The sequence below is a fragment of the Podarcis erhardii genome (genome assembly GCF_964252035.2).
Source record: "Podarcis erhardii genome assembly, chromosome: 15".
Classification (NCBI taxonomy): domain Eukaryota; kingdom Metazoa; phylum Chordata; class Lepidosauria; order Squamata; family Lacertidae; genus Podarcis; species Podarcis erhardii.
The window spans coordinates 10,612,759-10,633,431 of record NC_138505.1 but is presented as its reverse complement, the minus strand read 5'-3'; the positions used below and the strand labels follow the sequence as shown (position 1 = coordinate 10,633,431).

General features: G+C 46.9%; 1 protein-coding gene across 3 annotated transcripts; it reads right to left on the bottom strand.

The window, feature by feature from the left end:
• Positions 1-1,433: 1,433 nt before the first annotated feature.
• Positions 1,434-20,613, bottom strand: DAP3 (death associated protein 3). Of its 3 annotated transcripts, none has more exons than XM_081841171.1 (15): positions 20,480-20,605; positions 17,745-17,773; positions 17,669-17,711; positions 16,553-16,602; positions 15,475-15,597; positions 11,641-11,742; positions 11,264-11,372; positions 10,322-10,414; positions 8,766-8,896; positions 6,529-6,609; positions 5,325-5,483; positions 5,129-5,188; positions 3,535-3,624; positions 2,504-2,621; positions 1,434-1,614 (listed from the first exon to the last, which is right to left on the bottom strand). In XM_081841171.1, the coding sequence occupies exons 4-15, from the start codon at positions 16,592-16,594 to the stop codon at positions 1,529-1,531; spliced, it is 1,194 nt and encodes a 397-aa protein (XP_081697297.1). In that variant the 5' UTR covers positions 16,595-16,602; positions 17,669-17,711; positions 17,745-17,773; positions 20,480-20,605; the 3' UTR covers positions 1,434-1,528. The 3 variants fall into 3 exon arrangements, with proteins under 3 accessions (XP_081697297.1, XP_081697298.1, XP_081697296.1); XM_081841172.1 differs by having other exon boundaries at positions 20,475-20,591; XM_081841170.1 differs by having other exon boundaries at positions 17,669-17,773; positions 20,480-20,613.
• Between the last annotated feature and the right edge of the window lie 60 nt (positions 20,614-20,673).

The following is a 20,673-nucleotide window of genomic DNA, read 5'->3' as shown; positions in this document are numbered from 1 at the left end:
GGCAGCTAAAATATGACTGTTGCAACAAGGGATGGAGCTTGTCTCTCAGCAAAGCAGATGGCATGGTCCAGCTTACCATCCTACCCTCTGTAGTATCTGGTTGGAAAGACACTGTAATAATGAGAACACTGGCCAACAGCCAGTCTCCATTTTTACAGTACACCCCAAAAAACCCAGTGATGCCCCTCTTATTTTCTCTGTCTCTACAATTTTACAAAGTTAGGGCAAAATGTGATAATTTAAACACCTGGAAATTGTTTTTTTGTTTGTTTTTTCTCTCTTTTGAGTCTGAGACCAGAAGACCTCCTATTAGAAAGCAACAGAAATCCAGGATTTTGGGAAGCTGTGATTGGACAGCAAGGCTATCAGTCCATGCTTTTCCTAGCTCAGGTTGAAAAACAATGCTAAGATGTTTTCAGAAAATAGTCTGAATCTCTTACCGCCATCCTTTGTCTTGTGGGCCTGTGGCTGAGTGAGGTTCTTATGAGAACCCTCAATGTAGCATACACAGTGGATAGTGCAGCTAAAAGATGGCAATGTTGGCTTGGATTTCCTGACCAAAAACCCTTCTAAAACACCCCACAGGTTGCAGCAAAGTTGAGTCCAGGGCTGTATACACACCATATATTTAAAGCACATCCCCCATTGCAGGGGCCCTGGCAACTGCTGTTACCCCTCATAGAGCCGGTTTCCTTTGGGGGGGGGATGCTTACACAGCTTGGTTAAATGTACTAGACACCCTCCCACCTCAATTTCAGCACTCAATTATATGCTGACTTAACACGCAAGGCGGCCACGCTTCTAAAAGTTTTTTTAATACAGTGGTACCTCGGGTTACATACGCTTCGGGTTACATACGCTTCAGGTTACAGGCTTCGCTAACCCAGAAATAGTGCTTCAGGTTAATAACTTTGCTTCAGGATGAGAACAGAAATCGTGCTTTGGCAGCGCGGCAGCAGCAGGAGGCTCCATTAGCTAAAGTAGTGCTTCAGGTTAAGAACAGTTTCAGGTTAAGTACGGACCTCTGGAACGAATTAAGTACTTAACCCGAGGTACCACTGTAAATGGATTTTACACAAAACAAGGTCTGAGTTAAGAAGAGCATGGTCTCCCATATTTGGTGCTCTGGGTTTCTGTGTTGCCCCATCAAACTTAATGCTACAATCCTGAACTGATCCACCTTTCCATCTTATGAGCAGCTTCATTCCAAATGAGAGAGAAACCCATCTCCGCTTAACCAAACTTTCACTCTAACTACCATCATCCTTGACCATTTGCCATGCTAGCTGAGGCTGATGGGAGCTGGAGTCCAAGAACCATGAGAGGACCACAGGTTCCCTAACCCCCGTCATATCGCTGCAGCAAGAAATACCCCCCTCCCCCTTTCCTAACCCTATACACGAGTACACAGAGAGAGCATGCTAAAACAAAAGTGGCTTTCTGTTTGGTTTTTTATTGAACAGGAAGGAGTTCCTTGGGCTGTGATGCCAATGTTTTTGGGGTGGGGGTGGGGAGGAGGGACACAATGTCACAAGAAGGAGCTGATTTGGTCAAGCAGTCCAGGGTTCTGCCCACTGAGAAAGCGAAGCTCCTTGCGGCCTTCATCTGTGCTGGCTGGTGCGGCAGTGTGAAGAGAGTTTGATTTCAAAGGCAAAAGAAGAAGGGGAGGGGGATGGAGAGAGTTTATGTCAGAATGGTTGCAGCTTGTTATGTAAACACAACCAAGAAAGCTGGACATGCAGAAGCTAAACTTCCAGTTCTGTTGCCTCATCTCCCCCTCCCCCCATTATCTAGTTAGAACAATCTTTTCCCCCCCAGCCTGAGGGAAACATTCCCTTCACGGCCTAGGACCCTCGTACCTACGGGACCGCCTCTCCCAGTATGCCCCACGGAGACCCTCAAGGTCCATAAATAGCAACACCCTAGTGGTCCCAGGCCCTAAGGAAGTTAGATTAGCCTCACCCAGAGCCAGGGCCTTTTCAACTCTGGCCCCGGCCTGGTGGAACGCTCTGCCTCATGAGACCAGGGCCCTGCAGGATCTGATTTCTTTCCGCAGGGCCTGTAAGACAGAGTTGCTCCACCTGGCCTTTGGCTTGGAGTCAATTTGATTCCCTCCCCCTCTTTCTTTTTTCTTTTCCTTTCTCCTCCTGCGATGAGGCTACATTTTAATATTTTAATATTTTAATGTTTCAATATTTTAATGTTGTATTTTAATTTTGTTTTTAAGTTTTAGTCATTCAACTTATTTTTATTATTGCTTGTTAGCCGCCCTGAGCCCGGCCTTGGCTGGGGAGGGCAGGGTATAAATAAAAAAATATTATTATTATTATTATTCTCTGCAACCTTTTGGGATCCGCATGCTGGTGGCAGGTTGGGCCAGAGGCAAAGGTGGGCAGAACAAGGAATGTAAATTGCACCTCTGCCAAAAAAATCCAGGATAGTTCCCATACAACCTGCTCTCTATCTTCCCATACTTCACTCAGCTCTCCCTTCTGTGACCCACCTTTTTCATGCTGAAGCCACTTGCGCTCCAGGTAATACTGGTAGCAGCTCTCAAACTCCCGGTCATTGTAGTTGAGAACATGGATGGGGATGAAGGGGTCCAGGACATCAAAACCCTCCTGGGGTGGGGCAGAAGAGGAAGAGCAAATGGTTAATCATATGAGATCTGACAGTTCTCTTTCCCTCCGCTTATCCAAGAGTCTTGGGGGCATGGCGGGTGTCAGGACTGGTCGTTGTCCTCTTCAGATCACCGCACAAACACTTCTTGTTCTTTTATAACTTTTTATTGTGTATTAACAAAACAATCTTATAAACAGTTCTTAACTATTATTCCTCAGAGTCACTTATTTCAGATACCTTCTGAGCTCTGCTTCTCCGTGACCAGCCACCCTCAAAATGGCGAAGGCGCCCTTCCCTTTGTTTTCCTGCTCCTTTTTCTAACCTCCTGGCTAGAGCTGGCTTGTATCTCCCCTCCTCCAAATCTGAGCTAGAACTCAACCCTTGCCTTTCCTGGGAACAGCCGGTCCCTCCCTGTTGTTCCTCTTGCTCCCTTCTATTCGATTCACTGCTCTCCTTCCCCCCTTGGGGAATGCTTTCTCCCTCTGAGAAACTGAAAACTTCTAACTCTTCCCTGACAGTGGGGTGGTGAGTTTGGGGAGAATCCCTTCAAATCAAAATGAGGCAGATTACAGAATTGCATAGCAATAAAATATCCTAAGCATAGGGTGGGGTGGGGGGACATGTGGGCCTCTGGATGCTGCTGGACTTCAGCTCCCATCATCCCTGACCATTGGCTATACTGGCAGTGGCTCATGAGAGGTGGAGTCCAACAGCACCTGGAGGGCCCCACAGGTTCCTCATCCTTGTTCTAGACGCTGTACGGAATATAAAAAGCACTACAGCTTCTGCTTTGAAGCTGTAGATCAGGGATAAGGAACCCGTGCCCCTCCAGGTGTGGCTGGACTCCATCTCCCATCAGCCCCCACCAGCACGGCCAACTCCGTACTGGCAGCATCCCAGGGCCAGACTCACCTTTCCTAGCAATTCTAGGGGCCTGTAAGCTTTGCGGGGTTGGAACAGAGCACCTGTCTGGCTGAGGGTTGTCACGATGGCTCCACCAGTCTTTATAAAAAAGAAACCACACAAAGAGAAAAAAAAAGCACATCAGAAAAGGCAATCCTGTTCTCCTCTGGTGAGGGGAGAGACCTTCTGTTAGCCATCAGGCAATGGCTTTCCCCACCTCCCTTGCCCCATCCTCCAGCCCGAGGAGCCTTCATGAGGGAGCTGTTTTCAGAGGAAGAACTGTGAGGGGAGAGAGACTCTGTTTGCCATCATGAGCTGCTTGGTTTCACCTGTGCTGCTCCACCTCCAGCCCTAGGAGCCTTCAGAACAGAGTTACAGGCATTGTTTGCATGGGTCTTTTAATGAACTAAATAGAGTGGAAGATTTCGAGTCATGGGGAGAGTGTATGAATACAACGGTGCTTAGGGGGGTTTTTTTGGCTGCTAGTTTATTAATGCTGTTAATCTCGTTTTACACATTATAATAAATGCATAGCTGTCAACTTTTCCCTTCTTGCGAGGAATCCTATTCGGAATAAGAGAATGTCCCTTTAAAAAAAGGGGAAAGTTGACAGTTATGTATAAATGCTGCAGTACTTGGTGAACCCTATATGATTTTTGTTGCCATTTTGCTGTTTAGCTTGTTTTTTCAGTTGTTAATAGTGTTTTTAATAGGTTATAATTGTTCTACCAATGATCTGTTAATTATTCTGTATGATTTATGTTGTGTTTGTGATTGTTGTTGCTATTCATTGTTTGTAAGCTTCTTTGCGATTCATGTGAACGAAAAGTTGCATAGAAATGTGATAAGAGATCAATCAAACCAACCACCTACCCATGCAAAGTATTCCTTCTGGGAAAGTTTTCTTTATCTATCAGTGGCTGCATGGAGGCAAGGATCCCACTGTGGGTTACTCAGCTTGGTGACAGAAGCAGGGTTGGAGATGTGGAACGTGTGTGACCCTCAAGATCAGGGACGGGGAACCTGTGGCCCTCCAGATGTTGCTGGACTACAGCTCCCATCATCCCTGACCGCTGGCTGTGCTGCCTGGGGCTGATGGGAACTGTAGTTGAAGAATCTTGTTGAGATGTAACTCCCATATACGTGGTCATTGGCCATACATATCCAACTTACGTTGGATGGATTTCCTCTAAGCACTAGTGACACTGTATTCAACGCCATAAAACCAGCCCCAAGCGTTCACACAGAGCTGCTCGTCAACTGGAATTGTCCCTGTGACAACAAAATGACTCATATGTGGATATGTGGTAGGCAAGCAATGGGCAAGAGGCAGTGCTCTGTATCTCCAGACATCTGCCTGGCCCCAGTGACCACTACCCCACTTCCATAACCAGCTCCTAACCCGGGGACAGACAACGGCACAAATCTGGTAGGTGAGCTGGAGGTTCCCCATGCCTGGCTTAAGCAAACCATGGTTTAGCATTACATGCAAACCACAGCCCTGCCTATGTAGCTTGGCTGGTCTGGGAGCATCTCCCAAACAGCTTTATCAAGTCACTGGATTTCTACTTGGAAAAGAAAGGAGCTCCAGCCTCCTCCTCACCCAGTCATTAGTCACCATCTTCTTCAGGTTGTGGACCAGCGTCAGCTCCTCTGGGGAGACCTAAGGGCAAAACAGAGAATTGGGCAGAAAACCCAATAGTATCTTTCAGCTTTCTCCTTCCCCCCATGTTTTAGGAGACTGGCTATGAGGCAGCCTCCCCCACCCCTGTCGCTCCTGCACAGCTTAGATGCCATACATTGCTCTTGTCTTGCTTCTTCAGCGTTGTGCTTCCCCAAAGGGCGTTGACCCCATCCACCGCCACTAGCAGCCTGAAGGACCCCTCCGGGCATTGCTGCTTCAGCTCTTTGAAGACCACCCCTACTACGTCGCTGGAGTTTTTCACCCGAGTTAAACCCTAAAAAGTGGGGAGGGAGAGAAAGAGATGTGAGATCCTGGGGGCTGCAGCCCCATCCTGTTCATTTATTTCACTTTTTCCCTCTTCCAGGGAGCTCAGTGTGGCATACATGGTTCTCCCCCTCCTCATTTAATCTCCACAACAACCCTGTGAAATGAGTTAAGCTGAGAGGCAGCCCATCATGACGACAACGACGACAACAAAAACAACATTTATACAACAACAACATTTATACCCCACAACAACAGCAACATTTATACCCCACTCATCTGGCAGGGTTTCCCCAGCCACTCTGGGCGGCTTCCAACAAAAGATTAAAAATACATGAAAACATCAGTCATTAAAAACTTCCCTAAACAGGGCTTCCTTCGGATCTCTTCTAAACATCAGATATTTGTTCATTTCCTTGACATCTGATGGGAGGGCGTTCCACAGGGTGGGCGCCACTACCGAGAAGGCCCTCTGCCTGCTTCCCTGTAACTTTGCTTCTCGCAGTGACTTCTGACTGAGTGAGTTTTTGAACCTTGATCTCCCAGGCCCTAGTCGGACACTCTATACCACACTGCCTAGCAGCTGTGATTGCCATACTCATCCGCCCCCAGTTCTGCCCCCTCTGCAGCTGCCTTGCTCACAGACAACGGACTAGATTGGGTGTGAGATAGGAACCTCTCTCAGCCTGAGGGCTGCATCCTCTTCTGGGGACAGGTGGGTGGAGTCAGAGGCAAAAGTGGGTGGAGCCAGGAATGTTCATTTTGCACAGTAGGTTCGTTTCCTCACACATCCCTCCCTATCCTCCATTGGGGCATTGGGGAACCTCAAGGATGCATTCTAGGCAGGCAAAAGCGCTTGAGGAGGGGGCAAAGCCTGGAGGGGTGTGGCATGGAGAGAGCAGGTGTGGCCAGATGCAGAGGCCTGGAAGGCCCTCATTCGGCTCCTGGGGGTCGGAGGTTTCCCCACCCTTGTTATTAGACCATGCTTCCTCCCCACATCCTAGCCCCACTGTCCAACTCCCCAGCGATCTAGGGCGGAGCGTCCATTTCCTCACCTGCTCCACCACTTCTATTAGGGGCCGGCCTTCCTCGGTGCTGTCTCGTTTGCCCCACATATACTTCTGCTGCGTTTTGATCTGCAGTGCGCAAAGGTGACATAGGTTAAGAAGGGAATGTCACTCCCACGAGAGGCAGCGACAGTAGCCACTAAATTGGATGGCTTTAAAAAAGAGTTAGACAAATTCACAGAGGATAGTCTGTAACAACAATAATAATTTATTATTTATACCCCGCCCATCTGGCTGGGTTTCCCCAGCCACTCTTGGCGGCTTCCAGCAAAATATTAAAATACAATAATTCATCAAATATTAAAAACTTCCCTAAACAGGGCTGCCTTCAGATGTCTTCTAAAAGTCAGATAGTTGTTTATTTCCTTGACATCTGATGGGAGGGCGTTCCACAGGGCGGGTGCCACTATTGAGAAGGTCCTCTGTCTGGTTCCTTGTTACTTTGCTTCTCACAGTGAGGGAACTGCCAGAAGGCCCTTGATGCTGGGGCCGTTAATAATAATAATAATAATAATAATAATAATAATAATAATAATACACCTAAAGTGTCAAAAGCCAGGATGAAGAGGTGTTTTTAGCATTCATGGGACGCTATACAATGAAGGTGCCATTGTATAATAAAGCTCTCAATGACTACTAGTCCTGATGGCTATGTTCCACTTGCAGTGCTGAGGCAACGCTGTGCCTCTGAATACCAGCTGCTGGGAACCCCAAGTGGAGAGAGTTGCTGTTGCAATGGGTTCCTACCTGCAGACTTCCCACTGGGGCTTCTGGTTATCTGCTGTAAGAACAGGGATGCTGGACTGGGTGGGCCTTTAGTCAGATCCAGCAGGCTCTTCTTACTTTCTTTTAAAGGTAAAGGTACCCCTGCCCGTACGGGCCAGTCTTGACAGACTCTGGGGTTGGTGCGCCCATCTCACTCAAGAGGCCGGGGGCCAGCGCTCTCCGGAGACACTTCCGGGTCACGTGGCCAGCGTGACAAAGCTGCATCTGGCGAGCCAGTGCAGCACACGGAAACGCCGTTTACCTTCCCGCCAGTAAGCGGTCCCTATTTATCTACTTGCACCCGGGGGTGCTTTCGAACTGCTAGGTTGGCAGGCGCTGGGACCGAGCAACAGGAGCGCACCCCGCCGCGGGGATTCGAACCGCCGACCTTTCGACTGGCAAGCCCTAGGCACTGAGGCTTTTACCCACAGCGCCACCCGCGTCCCTACTTTCTTTTAAGATTAGACAAATTCATGGAGGATAAGGCTATCGTGGCTACAAGCCAATAAACCTTAACATTTCCTGGGGTTACCCTGAGATTCCGCTTGCTCAGATTAAAGAGCTGCCTTTGCAAGCCGCGGTCGTCTGGTTCAAGATTCTCACTCGGATTGTCTTCACTGCCATGACAAATAGTGAAACTCGATAGGCTACGTACAGTCGTACCTTGGGTTACAAACGCTTTGGGTTACAAACTCCGCTAACCCGGAGGTAGTACCTCAGGTTGCAAACTTTGCCCCAGGATGAGAACAGAAATCATGCGCCAACGACATGGCAGCAGCAGGAGGCCTCATTAGTGAAAGCACGCCTCAGGTTAAGAACAGTTTCGGGTTAAGAACGGACCTCTGGAACGAATTAAGTTCATAACCTGAGGTACCACTGTACTCATATCCGCCAGATAACAAGGACTACAGTATTTTTCGCTCTATAAGACGCACCAGACCACAAGACGCACCTAGTTTTTGGAGGAGGAAATATTCTGAATCTCAGAAGCCAGAACAGCAAGAGGGATCGCTGCGCAGTGAAAGCAGCAATGCCTCTTGTTGTTCTGGCTTCTGGGATAGCTGCGCAGCCTGCATTCACTCCATAAGATGCACGCTCATTCCCCCTTACTTTTTAGGAGGGAAAAAGTTGAGTCTTATAGAGCAAAAAATATGGTATATCCTGTTTGGACACCCGCTATATTGTGACACAAGATAACAACTTTTTTTTCTAGGACAGGTATGCAAGTGGCCAGGATCCTGACTCCTGCCCAGCACATGCAGACAAAGCTTTTGCGTGTGGGTAAGAGATTTTTTATTCAGCCAAGTAATGGTACAGGCTTGGCTGCAGACACAGATTGCAGGAGCCACAATACAGGAGCTCAGGAGTTTATCAAGACATTCAGAACTGGACGGAAGCAACAACCTAGCCAACCCCTTAGTACGCCCCTGCCGACCGCACCAGCCATCATTGCCACTGACCTCTTTCAATAGGCGCTCGTTGGTGATTTTAAAGTTCTTCAGCCAAGTCGTGGCTTCCAGAGGCTGGTCAAGGCGGTCCTTGTTGTAGGAAGAGGGCAGCAGTTCTTTGCAATTCTTTACCCAGAGGTGAGCTGTAGCGTGAAGAGGAAGAGGCAGGGCCATGGGCAGCAAGCTTGTGCTATGCTCATTTTATAGTCTGAACAACAGCATTGGTTTCACAGCTTCAGCAAGGAACCTCAAGGCAGGGATGGGGGAACCTGGTGGCCCCTTCCGGGGTAACACTGGACTACAACTCCCATCACCCTTGATCACTGGCCATGTTGGTTGGGGCTGATGGGAGATGGAGACCAACAACAGTGTGAATGCCAGAGGCTCCTCATTCCTGTTTTATTTTTAAATTTTATTTCATTTAGACATAAGAAATGCAACAGTTACGTAAAATGAGAGTCAGAATAAAACAGCAGTACATGCTCAAATAAATGCCTCTGAATATATCGACAAAGTTGAGTCAAAGTATATACATAATAATTTTTACATATGTGAAATGAACCATAATAATAATAATAATGTATATATTTAGATTGTTGATCATTATTTTCCTTCAATGACCATTTATTTTATGGGGCTTTATAGGGAGAAAAGGGAAAATTAAAATATGCTTCATGGGTACTGTTCTGCCACATGCCTCATTATTCACATAATTAATAAAGTTACACCAAACTGCATGAAAATTGTCGGGTTTCTTTTAATTTTTCTGCCCACAATGCTGTTTGCCAAATTGCACCATATACCATTGGTCCATGGTAAGTAATTGCAATGTCCTGGGAATGGTGGTTCTTGCAGTGGCTAACAGATGAGTTATGACTGAACCCTATTTTTATACCACTGTAGCTACATCTAATAAATGCTCCTGATGGGTTGGGATATGTGTGTTAGACAGGGGTGGAAAGGCAATAAGTCTCTCCCAGCCCTTACCGGAGATGCTGGGGATTGAACCTGCAACCTTTTGTATGCAAAGCAGATGCTCTGCCCCTGAGCTATGGCGCTCCCCGTCAAGATAAAGTAACAGTGCAGTCCTCATGGTTCTGGGTGAAGGGCTGATTTAACAAGGAAGCTGCATTCTGCCACTGGGTCCATCTAGCACAGCATTACCTACACTGACTGGCAGCAGCTCTCCAGGGTCCAGGCAGGGGACACTCCGAACCCCACCGGGGACTTAACCTGGGATATTCAACGTGCAAAGCAGTTGTTTCCCCACTGAGCAGAAGCTCTTCCCCTTACAATCTGAACCAAAACCCCCCTTTTCAAAATATTTATACGCTGCCATTTGTGCCTCACAGCAGGCCTTCTCTGGCAACCGGTGACAAAAGGACAACGTTAAGAACACTCATTAGAAAAGCGTGGGGTTGGAATTGAGGCAGCGGGGATGGAGAGAGGCACTGGGGAACACAGAAATGCTAAGTGTGGTGCAGCTTCAACGATGCTTGTTAGAGACTCTGGGTGTAGGCCAGGATACAGACCGGCAGGCACAAAGATGAAGTCCCCTCGCTCCTTACCATCTGGAATGTGCAGGATGAGCCAGTCCTGTCTCGCACAGTAATGGATGGCGTGGCAGAGGGCCATGGTCTTCCCCGTGGTCTTTTCGCCGTCTTCAAATAAAAGCTGCTAAGGAGAACAGGTGTATCCACGCACCCACCCTAATACCCGCCACTGCTTCGTGACTCAAGTAAGAATTAAGGGTTGCCCTGTTGGGCAATGAATGAGCCAAGGTACAAACAGCAACACAAACACAAGTCAAGAAGGAATTTTACCTTTAAAAACAACGTCGGGGGGGGGGGGTATCACAGGCCCAAGGGTCAAATGTGGCCCTCCAGGTGTCTCTGTCTGGCCTGTGGGATTCTCCTCAGACCACACCCCCTCCACCTAGGCCACGCCCCTCACCAACCCCGCTTCCCACTGTCCTTGAGTGTTTTTGCCGGGCAAAATGTCTGTGAATTCTGATCACACTTCTTTGCTTTGCCTGAACAAAAGACAAAGGGGTTTGAGAGGGTACATAGAAAGCAAGCTACAGTACGTTGGTAAAATTTACATTTGTTGCTCCGCCCACTACAAGCATTGTCCTTCCTGGAAGGTTGTCCAGGAAGGAATGTGGCCCCTGGGATGCAAAGCTTCATGCTCCTAATTTTTAGGGAAGTTTCTAGTCCTCATGAATGAAGGTGGAGTCTGGGTAAATGTGCAAAGGAGACACAAAGCTAGGGAGATTGGGGTCCAAATCCTTGGCTGCGCCTTTCCCAAAATGCCTATGTTTCCCCCTTGCCATTCAAGGCTGCTTGAGCCTCTTTTCACTGACGGTCTTCTCATCCCTGTTTTCTCTTGCTTAAATGAATTGATCAGCTCACACTGTACCGTTTCAAGAGGGCAAGAACTTGCCTGTTACCAGAACGCCTAACTGCAGGGTGGTCTCAGGAGAACGAATGCTGCCCTGATTCATAGGATACAGATGACATATCGAATGGCTGGATGAGCAAAGTTGGTTCGTTTTAAGCAGCTTAGGAGTTCGAGAGCGGGTTCCCTTACCATGAAACAGGCCTCGCCAAAGGTTTTCATCTGTCGCGAACAAAAAAACAACAACATTGAAGCAGTGAGATGTCTCACTGTGTTTTTGTATTTTGTTGGAAGCTGCCCAGAGTGGCTGGGACAACAGGTGGGGTACAAGTAAGAAAATTATTATTATTATTGCTGAGACAGAGAAGAGCTACATACAGCTACATTCAAGGCAGAGAAAGAGGACTTTAATTCAGACCGGGACCCAATATTTTTGTCCCATCCCGCTGCTCTCCCCTCTACTTTTAGGCCTGCGAGGAAGACACATCACCTGTAACCTGAAGCGTGCTGGGAGTCCGTGAGGAAACACCTTCTTCACCTCCTGGAGGGGGAGCGTGTAATATTGTCCCATGTGCTCTTCCGCGTGATTGGCCTGCAGTATTGGGAGGGTGAGGGGAAGCACACACAATGCATCAAACAACCAATTGCGACCGTAGCTCTGTGGGTACAGCACCTGCTTTGCATGCCGAAGGTGGCAAGTTCAATCCCCAGGGCTGGGAAAGACTCCCTCCTGGGTGAAATTTTGGGACAGCTGCTGCCAGGCAAGGTAGAAGATTATGATTATCTCTCAGTAGAAGGCAGCTCCCTATGTTCCCATGATCCTGCTCTTTCTCTGGCCCACTTTGGAGGGTGACAGAAGCTCCCAGGTGCAACCACCAGCTTCTCCCCTGCCTGAAACCCTAGAAAGCCCTTGTCAGTCACTGTGTAGACAATCTTGAGCTAGAAGGTCTAAGGCTCCAACACAGTCTGACGGCAGCTTCCTGTGGAAGTGACCAGGGGTTGGCATGTCAAGAAGCCAACTCATGGGAATGGCTTCTTTGCTGGATTCCCAGAAGCCATCAAGGATGGGGAAGCCCAAGTCCAGGGGCCCTCTGAGACTCTCAAGATGCTCTGGGCACACCTCTCATTGGCCCTGTTTCTACCCTCCTTTGGTGTTCTTGCCTGGCTGGAATGTGTCCTTATACCCTGGCCATGCCTCTTCCATGGTTGGCTAGAGGAGTGTGTGTCTCTCTCTGTGTGTAGAAACTAGCCCACTGTACAACAGTAATAAAATAAAAAAATCACACCCATTGCTCCATCCACTTTTGCCTCTGGCCCCACCTACCATTGGAATGTGGCCCCCAGAAAGTTGCCCAGGAGGGAATATGGCCCCTGGGCTGGAACAAAAAGGGCTCCCCATCCCCGTTTTAAATGAAAGCCTGAAGATTCTCCAAAGGCGAAATTCCACAGGGAATACCCCACATGCAAAACACCACGCCGAAGCAGAATTCCCCGAGTTCTTCCGAACCTTGCAGTTTAAGCAATCGGGTGCTGAACTGGGAATGCAGGTGGGCGGTGGGCGGGAAGAACGGCAGGAGGTGTTGGAGGAAGGTGACATTCTTGAGTCTGCTTTCAGCTTCTGGTGCCTGAGCCCAGATTGTCTATGTTGCCGTTGAACAAATAAGCCCAGAGGCCAGTTGCCTGGCAACAGCCACCCAGACTTGAGAGGGCAAAGGCAATCCCTTTGCCATCTGGGCATTTTCGGCACTGATGCTTGGCGGTGGGGTGGGGGGACTGTCATGTGACGGGGTCCGCCTGCCTGTTGCCGTTTCCATGGAGACCCCAGAAGAATCGGCAGTCAAAAGGCTCCCAGCGGGCACAGTAAAGCACCTCCGGAGGCCGATTTACCCAAACAATTTTTTGTGCCGCTGGCAGGGGGCGGGAAAGGAGAAACCAAGGCAGGTTTGAGCTTGTGAAAAAGAAAGGAGCCCCCACCAGCAGCCTCCTGAGTTATTTTACTTGAAATTTTTGTTTAAATGTTGATTGGTCTCTTTTTTTTTGCTGTTGCTGCTGCAATGACACAAGCGATAGCCTCTTATGTTGGGCATTTGTCTGTTATTAGAACACACAGCCCACCGTTCCTTTTCATCTGCATTAAAAAACAAAACCCAACAGTACAGCTTAGCAGCTGCAATGCTAGCACAGCTATGTCTGCTATCGAACGCTGATGATGATTAGCTTTCTTATGCACCCTTCGACACATGGCCCCAGGGAATAATAATAATAATAATAATAATAATAATAATAATAATAATAATAATAATAATAGCTTTTTTACCCACTCTTCGCCTAAAAGTCACAGGGAAGAAGAGTAACAACAGCTTGCTTATGCACCCTTCCCAGGGTGGGTTACAGCAATGCAAAAATACTATCTTAAAAATCAGTTAAAATGATTTACATCAGAAAATTAGGGCAGGTGTTAAATATGTACATATAAGTTGTCAAAGGCTAGGGTGAAGAGGTGCGACTTCAGCATATGAAGTGGTGTTTTGTATAGAGAGGTATCATATTTGTGCCCAACACTGATCAATCAGGTGGGGATTCTTAGCTGACATTCAAAGTTGCCTTATAAGAAGACTTGCAAAGCAGAATTATATGCAGTCAATCGATCGGTTGACAATGATGGTTAACAAATGGGAATCCTTTAAATCCTAGGCAAACATTATTTCACAGCAAATGATACGTTACAGAGTAATTAAAACTGGAGTTCATTATTATTGCAATAACAACATGCAGGGTGAGCTCTAGCACAGGAATGGAGAGTCTGCAGCCCTCAGGATGCCCTTTGACTCCAACTCCCATCAGTCCCATCCAGCATGGAGAATGGCTGGGAATGATGGGAGCTGTAGTCCAACAACATCTGGAAGTCCTGACAGGCTCCCCTTCCCTGCTCTAGAAGACTTCTCCAACCTCGGCCCTCCAGATGTTTTTCCCCGAATACAGTTCCCAGCATCCCTGACCACTGGTCCTACTAGCTAGGGATCATGGGAGTTGTAGGCCAAAAACATCTGGAGGGCCGAGGTTCCGAAATCCCAAGAGTTTCAAGGCTGGGGAAGTGCCCAGCAGTGCCCCCAACATCACTGTCTTTCTCTATGAATATCTAATGAACATATATGAACATCTGCTTAGATCACCAGGGGCTCTCCATGAACTCAAGCAGAGAAGGGTCTTTCTCATTAGCCATTTAACCATCTCTGCCCAGCAACTGTGCTCCTCTTGGATGCAATAGGCCCCAGGAATGTGCTTAACTTGCACTGGAATCTGGCCTTTTAGTGCTGCAGGCCCAGCCCTCTGGAATAACTGACCAAGCAAAATCAGACAGGTGTCTAATGTCATGATGCTTAGGCGTCTACTGAAGATATATTTTTATTCAAGGCAGCTTCCCTTAATGCATGGCCCAGTCACTTACGGAATTGATCACAAATTTGTAGATATGGATTTCCTGGGTTTTTAGAGTTTTAGTTGAATGATTTGGGGCTGTGAGTTTTATCCCACTTTCATCTTGTACTCCACTTAAATGGCCTCTGCCTATGATTTACAAATCTGTTAAATAAATAAAAGAATAATAGATTGACCAGAGATGCCAGGAACTGAACCTGGGACTTTCTCCAATCCAAAGAAGATGCTCTGTTGCCAGTCAGTGTAAACAACACTGAGCTAGAAAGACAAATGGTCTGATTTACTATAAGACAGCTTCCTTTCTTCTGAATTTACCAGAGTACAAAAGCATTTTACTAGTCTGCTAAAAGGCGAGTAGCCTGCATTTCTATGCTCGCTGCAGAGGAGGGTCTTCAGTAAGCTAAAAACTAAAAGCATTCTATGAAGCAGGTGGGAAGAAAGATGCAAAGTTCTGTTGCTTCTCTGCCATCCCACTCACCTACCTGCATAGAATTCCTTGTCACCTGCAGCCACCAGGCAAGTTGTTAAACACACAGCTGGGCTAGAAGCACAAAGCAACATACTGAGTCAGACCATTGGTCCATGTAGCTCATCAATGTCTACACTGATTGGCAGTAGCTTTCCAAGGTTTCAGACAGGGGATAATTCCCAGGCCTGCCTGGAGATGCTGGGAATTGAACCTGGCACCTTCTGCATGCAAAGCAGATGCTCTACAACTGAGCTACAACCCTTCCCCAGCTTGTACTTGATCCTTCAAGCAGTATGGTCCTGCCTCTCTCACCAAGTTCACATGCAAGACCACCACCACTCTCATTCTGTCTGCAGCCACCTTAAGACAGCTGCTTAGAACTCTCATATTTCTACCACCTTCCTGACAACAACTCACCGGGTCATTCTCGCTGGTGCGGAAGATTGCTCTGGGCTTTTCTGGTGCAAAGTGGGGATCCTGGATAGCAGCAGTGCTTTGCCAGTTCCTGGGACTGGCTTGTAAAAAACAGTCATGTTCCAGCTAGGGAAAGAAAGAACACCGTATATATGGCAAAACATTGTAGTCTCCTCCGGCAGAGGATGACAGCCTCCAAGAGAGTTGCTTCTTAATCTGAAGAGTATTTGAGGCCACTTTTGGTGTGGCGGGATCTGCTGGGCCTGTCTTTTATGTGTATAGATGTGTGCGGGTTTTTTAAGGTTCTGATTTTTTTCTTGTTTAAGCATCTATCAGCTGACTGGTGGTGACAGCAAGCGGTGCACAGATTGGGTGCGCTCAGCAGTTCCTGACTGGAACTTTAGAATGCACTCCTGATTCTTTCCTTTGAAGTTGGGTCACCTGATTTGAGGGGATTAACAACCAGGCATGTCTGCCCACTGGCCAAAATGGCCTGGGGGTAGGACATCTCAACATTATATACAGATGGTATATAAATATAAATGGTATATAAATAAGATTAAGGAGGGCTTTCTCCTCATAGTCCCTCTTATTAAACTGAGAGATGTCAGGAACTGAAGCTGGGACCTTTCCCATGGAGACCAGGAAACCCTGCAGGTGAACAATGTAGCTAAGGCATAATGAATAGCTACCTCAGCTAAGAATCACCAAATACAAGCCAGGAAGTCATGTCACACATGGGAGGAGAAGTAGCCCTTGCCCAAGATCCACCACCAGCAAAGGCTGAGAGTCTGGACAGCTTTCCAAAGGCAACCCCCACACCTAAGAAACCATAGGGTGAAACTGAGGCTGCCAAAGCCCATAAGGTGGAGCTGTTTCCACAGAATCTCCATTCTTCCATTAGCTATTTGAATTATGCAGAAACGCATTAGGTCAGGAAAGTGAGATTTCCTGTTTTTCCAGATGGGAGGAAAGAAAGGCTAAAAGAACTGCAGAAATTTGATTCAGTGCCAGCTAGATATATATCCCAGGAGCTACATTTGTGCTGCCCTCACAGAAGGGGATGTGTGGGTGGGCTCACCTTGTATCCCCGACAAACGAGTCTCCTCAGATTCCTCAGCATTATCGCCCCTGGCAATGAAAAACAGCAGAGCTTATTCGGAACAGAAAGCTGTTATGCATTTATTAAACTACTTGCATTTTAACTTTCTGAAAATTCAAGGTAGCTCTCTAAGAACATCCATTAACAGCACATAATTGCCTTGCTGAAGTGGACCAAAGGCCTATTTTACTTTCCAACAGAAGGCAGGCAATGGCAAACCAATGTGGTGCCCTGACCACTGTCCATGGTGGCTGGGGCTGATGGGAGTTGTAGTATTTTAAAAGTCTGAATGTCAGCCTGCAATATTCTTTGTTGTTCTACCTGGTGTTAGTTTAGTAACTATTCCACATCCTTTTAGGGCAGGGATGAGGAGTCTGTGGTCCTTCGGATCATGTTGGACTCCAGCTGCCATCAGTGCTAGCCAGCAGGGCCAAGGGTTAGAGATGATGGGAATGGAAGTCCAACAACAACTGGAGGGCCACAGGTTCCACATTCCTGTTTTAGAGAATACAAATTTTTGTCTTCCAGGCAAGAAAAAACAAATAGCAAGGTGAATGAATCCTAACCAAGAATTATTGAGGTCATTGCAGAAACATAAAACTGAATAAATAAGGCATTCTCAGTAAAAATATGGAAATGGAAATCTTCGTATGCAATAATTTATTTCATAAAATTTATATACTGCTTGATTGTAAAAAAAAGAAAACCTTAAATCTTCTTAGGGCATAATTCCCATTGAACTTAATTGAACTTGTGTAGGACTGAATTGCTTGAGATGTTATTTCATTATTTTTTAAAGCTAGCAGCCATCACCACATCTCATGCAATGTGTTCCATTAGTTAATTATACGTCCCACAAGCTTCTTGGTGTAGATGGAGTTTTTAGTTTGTTAGTTAGTAGCCCACAAAGTGAGCAAGGAGTAAACCAAAGCATTTTTGGAGATACCCAAGTCATACTTGCAAGCAGACCCAATGAAATTAATCAACAGGCAAGTCCATTGGTTTAAATGGGTCTACTCTATGTGCAACTAACACAGGATATCAGAATTTGCTTCTCAGATAAGCCAAAGTGTAATGGATAGCTTCAATACCAACCTTCCAATGAGCAGCAGAGTCTGAAAAAGCTTTCATTGACTCTATCTGTAAATGGAGGATATGGGTTATGATTGCTTTGGTATAGCTTTCTCTTCAGGACTCTTCCTGTGTTGGAAAACAACAACAAAAATAATTAGTTGGACACAAGGTCAGATTTCCCAAAAGTATATTTGACCATATGCAGCACACATACTCCCCAACCAATACAGGAAAACAATACAGGTTTGTCACTTTGAACAGGAATGGTATGAAGCTTAATTCCTCGCAGTGACTTTGTAAAGTGGGTTCATGCTTATGGACATTTTATCCTACAAATCAATTGGTTTTTGAGAAGCTACAGGTCTCGACTTTAATAATCCCAGCATTTAGTAGGGCAGCGGCACGTAATGCTTCCTGATGAAACTCAGAGGTTAGCCAAGTGATGGAGAATCTGTAGGTCTCCATGTTTGTTTGTTTATTAAATTTCATCCAAGGATGACAGGGTGGTTTACAATCTAGAAACAGGTAACCTCCCATCCATCTGGTCTAGGGAACCCACCCACTCTCCACATCACAACAACTCCATGGAGGTAGGTTGGTCCACGAGAGAGCAACTAGCCTAAGGTCACCCACAGGGAGTCTCAAGGGCTTCTTTGTTTGGATGTGCATGAAGAAAGAAAGGAAATTATGTGCTAAGCAGGAGAAGGAAAAAGCTTCTCAGTCCAGCTCCCTTGCCTCAGAGGACTTCAGTGGGAACTGTTACCTGGCAACTGTTAACTGTCAGCAAGGGAAGACTTGCCCCCATCACAGGCCTAGAGAGGACATAGTGGGAGCATAGACGCTCAAGATGTTACAGAGCTTTCCATACTTTTCATGGTGGTGACAAACTTTTTGGACATGCATCATTTCGTGACACAGTAATTAAGTTTTACTAGCAAACCGTAGGTTAAACTAACACATTTGCAGCCCCCGGTGGAGGGCGGGGAGCATTTGCACGACACACCTACACACTGCAGCCAACACACTAACGTGTCGCAACACAGTTTGGAAAGGTCTGTGTTAACTGTGGATGAGAGTCAGAGGTAAAACAAGTGTTCTGAGCCCTTGGTTGGCAGTTCTATCACAGGCAGAAGGGTGTTCCTCATTGTAAAGCCTACGCATGAATACACGGCTCTTCTGAATGCCCTCCTTTCCAGAAAAAGGTGTAGTTCTTCTCTTGGAGGCAGCCATTTGAAGCTGGTCTGGTCTTCTATAGAGTGGCAACGCCATTGTTGAGTGTTTTCAGCTCACAGTCAATGGTGGCCATCTTCTGTGAGTCATTGACCTGCAACAGGTTGGTGGATAAGCCAGGACATGTGGTCCTGATGTCCCACCTTGCTAGGTGCAAGAGGATTTGTTTATTTTCTTTTTTGCCTGGTGCAGAAGTTCAGTCTGCTTGTTGAATGATACTCTGAGCTCCAAGCACCCATTGAGGCAGGCAGACAGTGGCAGGTCAGCACTTTATTGACTGGTGGTTGCCCAGCTTAAGGCAGGCAGTTGCTGACTAGTGGGTCACAATGATCTCTTGCACTGTCAAAGGCAACCTGTAGTGTTTGTATTTTACACCGATCAGGCTGAGCTTATAAACTGTAAGTGAGTTCTCCAGGGTGCAAGCCTGAGTAGTGTGTATGGAGATCCTGGATTGCTCAGACAACAAGACCCCTCACTCGGCTTTGCTGATGTGGTCTTTTGGCACCAGCTTGGCTGCAGGAGTTTCAGGAATGTGGCATGCAAAACACCATTACCATCCAACCACAAACACCATCCAACCACCTTAGGGACTCCACTAGTTCCAGCCCAACTCCCTTCTTCAGAGAACCCCTAATGGGCTCTGCTTCCTAGTAGGCAGAAACCAGAGAGCAGCACCAAAAAGGAAGCGGAGGGGTAAATGCTACCTGAATGATGGTGGCAATGTAAGACCACCAATCCATATCTATTCTCAATATTAGACATTGGGTTGAATAAAACTAAGTTATACTCGGAAAAGGCCCATCAAAAATTAATGGACCTATGATAGCCATGTCCATTAATTTCAGCAGGTTTACTCAGATACAATACACAAACCCAATCTCGTTAAAATAAATTAAAAAATTTAAAAATGTCCAGTAGCACCTTAGAGATCAACTAAGTTTGTTCTGGGTATAAGCTTTCGTGTGCATGCACACTTCTTCAGATACACCACAAACGTGCATGCGCACAAAAGCTCATACCCAGAACAAACTTAGTTGGTTTCTAAGGTGCTACTGGACATTTTTTAATTTTTCCCCACTGCATCAGACCAACATGGCTACCTACCTAAACCAGTTTTGGTTGTTATATTATTGTATGTTGTGAAATGAATGAGACTCAGTGTGATGGAGTAGTTGAAGTGCTGGACTAGGACCTAGACGACCAGTTAAAATCCCCTCCTCCTCAGCTCAGTCTTAAAGCTCCCTGAGTGACCTTGGGCCAGTCATTGCCTCCCAGCCTTACCTACCTCACAGGTTTCTTATGGGGATGAAGTGTGAAGAGGAACTATAAACACTACCTTCAGCTCTTTTGAGGAAAAGGTGGGATATAAATGCAATAATTAAATAACAGCAAAATAACACTCCGTTTTGGAACCCTCCCTGGGCTATGAAGCGGGATAACAGCCTTGTAAATAAACGTGAAGAGAAGCGACTCCGGATTAGAGAAATTGGAAAAAATTAAGGAAACCGGGGGTGGGGAGAGAAGCCGATCTCCCCAGAAGAGTACGCAGCTGGCAACTTTATCACCACAGACGAGAGAACCTCAGAAATGAACCCACCTCACCTCAACACGTTATAGACTTTTTCCCTCCACGGGCGCCGCCATGTTTATATATCTCTCACCGCACATATACGCCTGCGCGAAGGCTCGAGACTCAGCTCCCTAACGTACGAGTGCCCTGAAGGGACATGCTTCCTCCAGAAAGCAGGCCGACTAAACCCGCGCGCGTATTGGCAGTCCGGCGTGCCGTTGTGATT